Source organism: Onychostruthus taczanowskii, unplaced genomic scaffold (assembly GCF_017590055.1).
Source record: "Onychostruthus taczanowskii isolate IOZ18803 unplaced genomic scaffold, ASM1759005v1 scaffold29, whole genome shotgun sequence".
NCBI classification, from domain to species: Eukaryota; Metazoa; Chordata; class Aves; order Passeriformes; family Passeridae; genus Onychostruthus; species Onychostruthus taczanowskii.
The window spans coordinates 431,020-443,254 of NW_024500239.1; the positions used below are offsets into that span (position 1 = coordinate 431,020).

The 12,235-nt window shown below is 38.1% G+C and overlaps 1 protein-coding gene across 7 annotated transcripts in view; it reads left to right on the plus strand.

Moving 5' to 3' along the window:
* The window catches only part of FHOD3 (formin homology 2 domain containing 3), a 375,703-nt gene that overhangs the window by 239,904 nt on the left and 123,564 nt on the right, over nucleotides 1–12,235 (plus strand). For all 7 annotated transcript variants that reach the window (XM_041408064.1, XM_041408058.1, XM_041408059.1 and 4 more), the window contains exon 7: nucleotides 12,007–12,118. In XM_041408064.1, the coding sequence (XP_041263998.1) occupies nucleotides 12,007–12,118 (112 nt within the window). The remainder of the gene's footprint in view (nucleotides 1–12,006; nucleotides 12,119–12,235) is intronic.

The window sequence follows — 12,235 nt, forward strand, 5'->3', positions numbered from 1 at the left end:
GTCTTTTTCCAGCTCTTTCACCTTTCTGAGATTCAAAACTTACCACACATATTTCAGTTTGTTTATTTGTTTGATTTGCTATAAAATTGGGGGTGGATGTGATGAGTTTGGTTGATAAAACTCAGAGGAAGGAGGTAGCATGAGACAGAAGAATTACGTTATTTCTTTGAACACTGAGCTTTGTAACTCTTAAAAAATAGTTATCACTGTAATGTGATAATTTTACATCAACAGAGCCCTGTTGAGAGAAGCCTACAATAATATAATATATCCTTGCAGTTGTCTAGCTGTATGCAGAAGTTGCATACTTGCTAGCATTTATGAAAATCAAAATTGAGAATATCTCCATTTCTTTCCTCTTCTGGCAAAGGAGGGAGTTAGAATAATGTGACATTGCTACATTGTTGTGTAATTAAGCAGTGCCTTAGCTGATATGCAGTGATTTTGTCCCCATAAATCAGGTTTCTAAATGGCTCCATTAAATATTCTGCCACTCACTTCAGAAACCTACCATGTGGATAGCTGGAAATGTGTCTGGTCTGTTACATTTTTGTTTTCATCATGAATTTTTTTGGATTTACAAAAAAAGTGTCTGGACTAGACTGATGATGAGAACTGGATTTGAGGATAGCAGCCTCTTCCAGATTTGGGACAGATGATTGCTGGAGAAATATGACCACTTCTGTTATGTTCACATGTCTCCCAGAAGGTATCTTTATTTGTTAACTTTATTTGGCAAGTTGTCCAAAGGCAAATAAGTGTGTCTGGTTTTGCAGTCAAACCTCTGCTTCTGAATTACTTTTTATGCCTGATAATATTCAGACGTTTGAGAAAAGAGAAGTAGAGAAAAATCTTCAGTCTATATATTCAATGAAATAATAGTGCTTTTATCATTATAGTAATAAATGGAATATATATATATATATACACACACACACATATATATATATCCTTTCTCTAGTTTTACTTTATTGCATAGTCTTTCAAGAAGAGTTTGTGGTGGGTTTGTCCCATGGTTTCATGTGTGATGTTTGTTCTTTCAAGAGTTTTATCATTTCAGTATTTCAAACCACTAACATTTTCTTTTAAGGATGCTTAAAAAGAATAACCTGTTAACATTGAATTGCCTAAGAAAGATGTTGAAATAGGTAATATTTTATAATTTGGAGTCTTTGTTGACATACTATCTTCAACCATTTCCACACACTTTATTCATAGGTTGTTATGATTTTGTGTTTTGGCTGTTGAAATGTTGTCTATAAGATTGTGCAGTGTCAGGAAAGGACTGCTAACTATATCATTAAACTTACAGTTGTTTTCAGGCAAAGTTATTTAAACACAAGCATAGTTTGGGTATTTAATACAAGTACATTTTAATGAAACTGTTGAAAGAACAAATTTCACGTGCATAAAACCACAGAATAATAATAGAGTAGTTTTCCACTGTACTTGCAAACTCAAATACTTTTCTCCCCTAGGGTCCTTGAACTCAACCTTGATATTATTTAAACAGGACATTTCCAAGGCCACTAAATCTAGCAAGTTGTTTCATAAGCAGTAGAACTAATGAAGCAATTTGTTATCTTTGTTTTTCTTCTTCCTTGCTTTTTCCTTGCCGTCCCACATGCTCTTGGTGGCTCAGTCCTGCTCTGTGTCCCATGCCTGCTGTCTGTCGTGAGAATGGCAGCCTGCAGCATGGCTGGTGGAAGGCTGAGGACTAATTTTCTAGCTGTCCCCCTTCCAAAATGACTGGAAACTTCCTTTTCTCTTATGAGATTGCCGACTTGGGGTCTTTTGTAATGCCTTTTTCAACTTGAGTAGGAACGAAACTCCATTACTGTCAAGTATGACAGGGCAGTGGGGAGATAGATCCCATAGTTACAGCAAAGAGTCCAGAAGTCCAATCCCATAGTACAGGAAAGGCAGTGGGAGGGACAGCACAGCTGCCTAAGGAAACAAGGGAGAATGCTGTGTGCCTCATGGCTGTTGTGTTTCAGTAGGTTTAATTTTTTAAGAGGGTCCAAGAGAAGGTACTCTAATGGTTCTGTTATTTCTCTGTTTTCCTCTGGCTTTGACTGTAATTCATTCATTTTATTGGTGATGGCTTTCACAATCAGGGACAGGGTGATCTCTATGCTCTACTTGAGCAACTCTGCATTGGCCAGGAGGAAAATTAGCATCCTGAAAACATTACAGTTTTGATATTCTGCTTTGTACACAATTCCCATATCAAACATACTGAAGCTTGTGAAGCCCCCTCTGCTGCTGAGGAAATTTCTCGTCATCAGCTATATAAATCAGATGATAGGGAGTGGGTCTCGGAAGAAAGTAGTTTGCTATGGAAAATTGATGTGGAGCAAGTGAACTTCCTTCTACGTAATTTCTAGTTACTCAAGAAAATGATACAGTAGTAATTTGATCTTAAATTTAAAGACTTAATTCGGAATTTAAAATATCTCTGAAAACACACATTAGTTAAATATTTACTTGGAGGCTTAAAAAAAGAAATAAGATGCAATGTTAGATCTTCTGTTTGCCTTTTAAATGTACAGTACTTCAGCTTTTCTGTACATAAAATGTGATCAAACACAGCGTGCATCACAGAGCTGTTGCATGACTTGATTAATTGTAGATGACTTTCAGATCCTTACATGCTTTGCATGAGATACCTTAGTAATAGGTTATTGAATCCCTTCTTTCTTTAAAATTAATTGCCTTTTGTCTTGAGTAAGGTGACTTTGTATTACATTAGATGTTTTTTCAAACCAAGATGTCACTCAGCAGTATAAAAAAAGCTGAAGGAGTGTGATATGAGAGGGATTTCAGAGCAGGGAACGAAGATAAAGTCCTATCTGCAATTAAGTTCATAAAAACTCTTTTCCTCTCCCATTTTTTTTTGTAACACAGTTAAGGAAATCTCAACTTGGCCCTGCCCAAGGAAAAGAAGTTGCTGAAACTGCCAATCTCTCAAACCTTTCCGGTTGCCAGAGGTTCAGCCCAATGACCATCTGTTGAGGACAGCACAGTTCAAGGCTAAAATCATACATCAATTTAGGGGGCTGGTGGGAAAGCTCTGCATGTTACTCCTCAGTCATAAGGAAAAAAAAAATTAAAAAACAAGACATGCCAAATGGCCTTAATCATATTTCTGCTATGCAGGCACACAAACCCCATTCGTGTGATCCATTTCAGTTTCCAAACTCATTTCTAATATCGAATTCTGATGCTGCATGGCTTCAAATCTTGTTGCTTATTATCTACTTACCTTACTGTTACCAAAACATTAAATCTCTTTATTGTATCCATTGCTGAACAGATCATCAGGATAGTGTTCAAGAGAAACAAGCTTATTTTTAATTTCTTCTGCTGATCAGAAGCACACATTTTATTTAATACACATGTGACTAATTCCTAAAGACTTGTCATGTTTGACTGTGACTTACAGACTTTAGGGTCATGGATTTGCAGGAACTACCAAAAAATGGCCTAGTCAGGCAGTATGTTTCCAGATGCTAAGTTGTGTTAGAATGACATTATACATATAATAATATATTGTTGCTTTTGCATAAGGCTAGTTTAGTATGTACCCACCCAAGATTTTGCTATCTAATTAAAGGAGCAGACTTTACTAGACAATCTTACTCTACAGTCCATAGCAGGAAAATGCTAAAAAAACAGGGCTAGACATAAATAAGGTACATGTTTGTAGAACACAAAAAGAGAATAAAGAGGTCTGTTCCTTATCATGTTTGATAGCACATTACACACAAGCTTGAGCTTAACCAGAAATTGGTTCTCATGTTACTGTGGTTTCTCTCAAGCTAAGTGTTTTATACCTTATTTAAGATAATTCAATCACAATCTTTATCCAGACAGAGAAGACAGTGCTAGAGGTACTGATAGTGTTTATTTTCCTGCAGTCCTAAAAGATACCAGTGTTTGGGAATGGTTAATAAAAGAATCAACAGATGATACAATGAAACTCTGCACTATTTGAAGAGAGAAAGAAAATTAACTTTGAGCATAAATCTTTACAAGCAAAGCATAATTCCTAGTCTGGACACAGGCTGATGGCAAATTTCCAGTGAAATATTTTTGGTTTGTATTTTGCAATGGAAAAAACTAAAACTTTAATTGAAACCATACCGTTTTGTTTCAGCAATATCTGAAAAAGCCAAATAGGCATTTAAAACTGTGTAACACCTAATAGGCCTGTGGTTGGGCCCCTGACAAAGGTGCAAGGACGCCAGCTCAGAAGTCACCTGAGGGTAAAGAAGTTTAATCCTTTTATGTCCTATAATCTTCAAGTCCTACCCTGTCCTCCTTTCTAGCTCAATAATTGCATGTGTTTTTTACACAATGAACAGTTCTTGTGGGAGACACTGGGGGGATTGGTCTGGTTGTAGGGGGGAAAAGCACAATGAGATGAGATTGCTCTCATTTTGTGTGTTGTCCTGGAGAGCTGTAAATTATCTTTCATTTATCCCGTAAAAAAAAAAAAAAAAAAAAAGTCATTTTAGACTGTTTTACGGAAGCAGAAAATCACTTCCCCACCTCTTCAAGATTGTCATTGATATTCCAAAAGGAGTAGAGGGGAATGCTCAAAAAAGCCCTGTAGCATCTCATGACTTTTTCCAAACACTGCAGCTTCAAGTTTATTCAAACAATGTCTGTCTGATGTGGCAATTGCTGCAAGAGAAATGCAGTACATTGGCAGTTCATTAGAAGTGACTTAAGACAGGGCTGATTTCTACCCCAAACATACTCTTTCAAAGCTCCCATCATAACTACATGTATTCATCTGAGTGTCACTTTGACTTGCAGTAGGCTTTGATTTGTTGTATGAGTTGCCTGCTTCTGTGTGCAGATGTTTTATCATATTTCCCCCTTCTTCTTCTGGACCATGATTGATGGTGTACATAGTAATTTCCAGGCATGAGCCTTTTTTTTCTTGTTGACCATTCATTAATCGCTATTTGCTCATCCCTGTGTTTTGTTAGTAGGCCAGATGAATTTCTGTTTAATGACCTTCTTTCTCTTCATGTCAGAAGTCTCACCACAGATAAATAACAGACACACTCCACATATGTAACAGTGCACAGAACTTACCCAGTACGTTTGCAAAGTTCCGAGAAAGTTCATTTTCAGAATAGTAAATGCATGTATTTCTCTGCCATTCCTCCCATTCTGTGGAGGAAAAAAAAATTAAAGAAACATTCAGAACAAAATGACTGTTGTTTAACTGATGATTTTGGAGCATCTTCCATCTAAGCTCATAAGGGTTTTCAACTCAATCTAATTCCTTTCACAGCTTCCTGAGCTTGCAAAGCCCTTAGCAACAGTTCATTTATCTTATTTAAGCATCCCTCTTTGAAGATTTGAGCAAAAATGGCTGAATATTAAAATGCAATCTGGCATTGTTTTAATATAAACCTGGCATTGTTTTAATATAAAACTTATAAAAATTGCTTAAAAATATAGATATGGCATCACATGCATTCTTATCTGTTCTATTGGTACACCAGCCCACAGAAACAGAGTGTTTAATAATTAAATCCCTAATGATATGAAATGCCTAGCTGTTCACAGTATTCAGTACCTAGAATGGGGGTTGTTCACAAGCTTTGTGCACACTGTATTTAACTGCTGCCTCCCAGCTTTGTGATCCTCCCTGTGCCATGCACAGCCTGTGGCTTGGGCAGATGCTGTGTCTCTGAAAAGAAAGTGGAGGAATCGGCAGTATTCATTGTGGTCCATCAGGCAGCTTTTAGGACCCCAGCACATATGAATTCTTTCTTCCTTCTGGTAAAGGAAGATTACACTCATTTGCAATGAGCTTTGGTTGGTATTCTGTCGGTCATTTGAATTTCTAAATTTTCCATCTTTAAAGATGCTGCTTTAAAGTTCTGATGGAAAATAAGGCTGATTGGAAGTTCTTGGCATAGGTGACACTGAAGGATCTCATTCTTGTGAGATTCCTGCCTTCAGGAACTACAAATAAAAAGGAACTGAATTACTAAATAGACTTGTCACCTAGTTTTGGACTGAAATAGCTGACCTCAAATGTCAGTTTTGGACAAGAGAGAGACTAGAAAGGGTTGTGTCTATGTTCTGTAAGGCATTTGCAAATCCTAGTATTAGGGAGCTTCAAATGTTTTACCCCCTAATGTCTTTCCCCTTGCTTATTTGGCACCTCAAGCCCCAATTTTGTCTGGGTTATGCAAGCACTGGTATTTCCAAAGCTCTTGCTGTAGGTGTTAAGGCACTTTCTGATGTTTAGCCAGCCCTGAATGCTTCTGAGACAGCTGATCTTCAGTCACTACAGCAAAGGTGGCTCTTCCTGCTTGTGCACTCAGTGCTGGAGCTCTTGGTTGGCTTTCTGCAGTGCAGATGTGGGAAAGGTTCACTAAGATGTTGGATGCAGTGGAGACATTCTTTTACATAAATACAGGTGGACAGTGTGGGAAATACTGAAATGACATTGTTGTAGAGATTTCAGAAAATTTAATATTAATTAAAAAAATAGTGGGATGTCATAGAATCACACAATAGAATGGTTTGGGTTGGAAGGAGCCTTAAAGATCACATAGTTCCAACCCCTCTGACACTGGGTTTACTTCCATTAGACTAGTTTATTCAAATCCCCATCAAACCTGGCCCTGAAAACTTCCAGGAATGGAGCATCCACAACCTCTCTGGGCAACCTCTTTCAGTACCTCACTACCCTCGCAGGGAAGAATTTCTTCCTAACATATAAGTATGCTCTGTTTCAGTTTAAAGCCACTACCCCTTCACTACTTAAAATCTGGAAAATTACAGGTGTTTCTTTTAGCATCACACCATTTGATTCTGTCTACTTATTCTGAATAAGAGGATATGAATTGGAACAGGCGTTAATAGTATGCCTTTGTATGAAAGTAGGTCAAACACATCTCAGGCTGGGCTGGTGGGAGCATAGCCACCGAGTTGAAGGAAGCAAATGCAGTGATGATGATGGTGAGATGGGGTAAAACATGTGCTATATGAGGAAAGGAACGGCATTTTTTTCACCTAAGAAGGAAAATCTATCAGGGCCATTCCAACTTAAACTATTACTCTGAGATTCTGTGAAGCTCACTATTTATATTTCCTTTTTTTTTATTATTATAAAGGAAAACAATATATTATAATATTGTATATTATAATATTACCATACAGTATTAATATTTATTTTATATATTTGTTGCTTTTTATAATAAATAGTGGCTTTATATAGATACACTGTGTGTATATATATATATATATATATATATATAAAATTAATATATATTTAAATATATATATAGAAAACCTTCTATTCCAGGAAGATCTTTCCTCCTTTTGTGAACAGAAGGTGATTTTATTCCCTTGCGAAACATGAAATTGAGTCAAATTGCAGGTGCTGGTGGGATGCCAATGGGCTGTTCCTGCAGCACTAGATCTGAAGCTGGGGGCATCTTTGCATCCCATGAGAGAGAGGGGTTCCAGCTTCCCTGTCACCTCTCCCAGGCAGGCTGAACACTGGTTGCACTGGGTTTTTCTTTAGCTGCAGCTCTGCCTGGCTGTATCATACAAAAAAGGATGAGTACCTGACCTACAGTAAATCCAAGTCTTCACCTGGATTAGGTTTCAGAGGATTTGGCAGTAGTAAATCTTTATTTAAAAATTCAATGCCTATTTCGCCTTTAAATTTGAAGAGCATAAATCCAAAGTAGCTACATCTCCCCAAGTAAAATATTTTTATTCAATTTCCTTTTTACTTTCTTCCTTTTTAAAAGGAAGAAAGTAAAATAACTGAAAGAAAAAAGAAAAAGAAAAAAAAGGGGGAAAAAAACCCAACTGAATCCTGAATGTTTCAATCTGAACTCTACAAATATTGCTTTGGTCTCTAAGTCAATGAACTTTATGACAACATTCCTTGTAAAGGTTAAAGCCTTTCCAGACAAGTGATTAACAACTGCGATAAGCCCTTCCATGAGACATGAATTTTGCTGCCTGTTGTGTGGTATCCCTGTCTGAGTCTGTAATTGTCTAAATATAAAGAGATAAAAGGGAAAGGGATTGCCAAACTGCACTGTATAAGGTAAAGCAAGTCAGAGGGAAGTAGTTTATAATTTTTCTTCTTCCTTTTACATTGCTGGCTTGTTCTTATCTTTAGCCAGGAGATGCTAACATCATTTCCTCTCTATAAATTGGCTTGCACATGATACAAAAACACAACATGAACTTTATTTTCTAGCTTAATAAAAGTTCTGATGCTTCAGTGTTTGGATATTCAAGCATCCTGATTTAATCTCAGAACTGTTAAAAAATTATTTTACCAAGCCAGTGAGTACGCATATTGCCTCAATGAGCCTTCCTTTTTAACTAAGCAGCAATATTTAAATGAAAATTTGCATTTAATTAGATCAACCAATGTTTGCAAAGTGATAATAACAGGACTTTTTTTGAACTAGAATGTCTACTTCTTTTGTTGCCTTTCTAGTCCTGTTTGAAGTAGAAGTGTGATTGGCCCATGGGTTTTAACAAAACTGTGACTATTCAAGCAGATTCAGAAAGCAGTTGTTCCCCTCTTCAATAGTAAATGAGTACCAGGAAAAAGTCCCACAAACAGTCTTAAAATTTTCATTAAGTTTTTAACAGTCATTCAGATTATTTGTGATTCACCTGCTTGTGAATGAAATATGAAACTTGTTTCTATTGCTCCCATTGCTGTGCCATCTGGGTAAATAATTTGAAATAAACCAATAGTGACTGGCAAAAAGTCCCATGACTTCGCAAAATGAAGCAAGAAAATCAATGAATTGCTGCTGTTTTTTCCTGTATAGCAATCTTCCAATTTTGAGATTTAGTTTTATTTGCAATCTAGCTATGTACTTAATTGAAAAGGTATGTCCTGCAAACACATTTTAGAACTCACACAGGAAGCTGTGAGGATCTCTGACTTTGGCAGTCAAATAGTTACTCACAAATGGGAACTTCAGGCCCACAGGTGGTCACAAAGGGAATATTTAACAGATTGGACATCATATGGGAGGCCACATTAAAAAAAATTCCCTGTGCTTTACATGGGTCCTGCCACCAGGTATCCCTGAACAAACCTTTCAGAGACTGCTTGGTGCCACAGCGGATAATTAGAGCTGATTTTAGTGTGAGTATGTCAGGCTCTGGACTGTTTTTGTGTCTGGGTGTGACAGGCTATCAGATGTCTCAGAGGGCCTTTGGCTGGCTGAAGACTTCAGTTTCCTAGGGGGAGTGCAGCTGCACAATGATTGCCTGCTCCCGTCAAGAAGCACTGTTAATGCAGTTTGGAAAAGCACTGCAGGATGAGCACAAAGATTGTGTGCGTCATGGGTAGTTAGGTAAGTCCTCAGTATAGGCATTGTACAGCTTAGTCTAGAACTGCAGTGTTTTGCTTTTGTCCTTGCCCGAAGTGTCCAGAACAGCAGGCAGGCTTAAAAGTGTCCACAGGAGTCCCAAATGCCATTTTCTATTAAGCAGGAAACAGCATTGTTTTAAGTGCAGGTTTTCTGAAAGCTAATGTTTGTGCTGGTGCAAGAAGAAAACAGTCATGGTATGCACCTTCAGTGGAAAGCACATCGACTTCCAGGGCTCATTAAGTCTTTTGTGAGGAGCTGGATAAGCCCTGAAAATTTGCAGATTGATAAACTGTACTTAGAGTGTCCTTCTAAGATCTAAATGGCAAGAAAAACATAGTTTTCCTAATCACTCCTGTTCTCCAGGACTGCTTCTGAGTGTCATTTATTCCTTACAAAACCATCTATTAGCTTGTTAAGCACGGAAGGTAAGATAAGAGGAAGCTGATACCTGCAGATGGCACCTGAAATCAGCTGGCTTGAACCTTGGTCTGGTGCAAGTGCAGTGGGCTGCCCTGGGGCTTCATGCGGTTTGCAGCGTGGCAGGTGCAGAGGGACCAGCTCCTTATTGCAGCAGCTGCCATGGCCGGCAGGCAACAATCTGAGCCATGGTATTGCCAAAGGTTCTTCTTCCTGGAAGAAAAAGATTTGCAAAAACAGACTTAGGCCTGGTGTGTCCCCCACTGATTGCTGTCAAATGGAGACATAAGGGAGCTTTGCCATACAGCACTTTCATGAGAATTCATCCCATTGTCACCACATGACTGAGACTTGAAGCTTTAAGAACCATCAAAAGAAATATATAAGCTTTCCTTTTTAAGGAAAAAAGAACCCTAATCATATTAGTAGGTAGTATGTAAATGGTTATCTGGGAAGTATCTTAATTTTAGAATTATTTATAGTAATCTGGTATAACTCCTATTTACAAAGTAACTTTACAAAAAAAAGTGGAGACATTTTGGAAATTCTTTCAATGTGTTTAGTAAACAATTGAACTTGATTCCTAAAAGAAATGTCACTGCAGACCAGCAACACTGTGGTATTGTCCTGACAGGCAAATACATGGATGTACAACGCAAATGTGAGGAAGTGATTTTTTGTGTTATCAGGTTTCAATTTCCTATGATTTGACTACCTCATGTATCTGTGAAGTATCACTGCAGCAGTACAACTGCAAATTAGACTAACCAAGGGTCTTAATGGACCTCGTCAGCTTTGTCACTGGGATTTCCTAGCTGCCAGCCCTGAAATGCAACAATTTGACAACAAATTAAACTGGAAAAAACTCTAGATTCAACGGCAGAATATTTTGCATTGCTGGTAGTGCTGTTGCAGACATTAAGCTCAATTCTGCATGAGTGGATAAACCCCAAGAAACGAGGGAAATAGCTGGGATCACTGTTTACACTGAGCTGTGTGTTAACTGCAGCAAGCTGCATTTTAGCTCATTACCTTCAAGTGAGCTCCAGTACATCTCTGTGAGCGGCTGTGTGAGCCCAGCAGCTTGCGTCTATGCCTGTTGCACTTGCAGTCTTTTTTAGAATATAGACACATTCAATGCCTTGCAACCAAGTGTACATCTATGAAATTATTATTAATGATTTTTTTGCTTCTTATGAGAGTTGTGTTGAGAGAACTTGAAAAAATTTGGAAATGGGAATTAGTCAATATTGACAGAAACTGTATAATAATCCATTATTTAGATTGAAAGTATAGCAAATTTGAGCCAGTATCAATTCCCCCAGTAAAAGCCCTCTCAACATGCAGAGCCCTGCCTATTAAAAAATCCTCCCCTCAATTAAAGAGCTGGTTTTTCACATACCTGATCATACCAAGTAATCATACTTGATCATTCCTAAAAAGTCTTACTCAGCTCTTTTAGTCAAATGATCCTCTCTGGAAATGGGAGCTCTGAGGAGAAATTGGTAGGGTTTGGCTAGATCCATTTTACCAATGCCGAGTCTTTGATGAACGCTCGCTCCTAAGGATGTACAAAAACCTGAATTTGAAAACTTGCAGGCAGAATGCTCAGTTCCAGTAAATCACACATTTTGTGACAGGGTGGGATAGTTGGATATTAAACACACTTCCTCCCAAGTTGTGTTTAATAGTGAAGATCAATCTGTTTAATAATTTAGGGATTAAACAATAGGATTACAAGAAGAGAAGAAAGCATAAGGAGGAAATCATCCCATCATACAGCATTTTGACAGGATTAAAGTCTCAGAGCAGAGGGAGAAAATACATGTGTTGAGAAATAAAGAACTATATGCTTTGTTAGCTCAGTGGGTTCTGTGTACATCAAGCTTTGGGCAGCAATGTTGAGAATTTGCAGAGGTGGGATGTTCACCCTTTGGTTATTGCAGCAGTATTAAGCTTTCCTTTGCACTCATTGACTACTGGGGATTCCCTAGAAGAGTACTGTCCAGTGAATGAAATTCTCAGCCAGCTGTTTACCTTCCATTTTTTCAGTGTTGTCACAGCTTAATCTCTTCTGTTTGTGTGTTACTACCAGATGTGGACTGCTGGGCTTGCCTCTTGCCCAATGTTATTTCCTGCATCTGGGAATGCTGTGGTTTGGAGAATGACAAGTCACACTCTTTTCTTCCAGTTTCGCCTGGTAGTAAAGACAGCACTGAAGCTGCTGCTGGTGTTTGTGGAGTACACAGAATCCAACGCACCGCTATTGATCCAGGCAGTATCGACCGTGGATGAAAAGAGAGGTGAGTAGTCTTACCAGGGGGTTGCAGCATCCCAGCACCCCTGAGATCAAGGTAGCATTTCATCACTGCTTTCAGTGGTCCTAGAGTTGCTGTCATTGATGCCTGCTTTGTCCAACA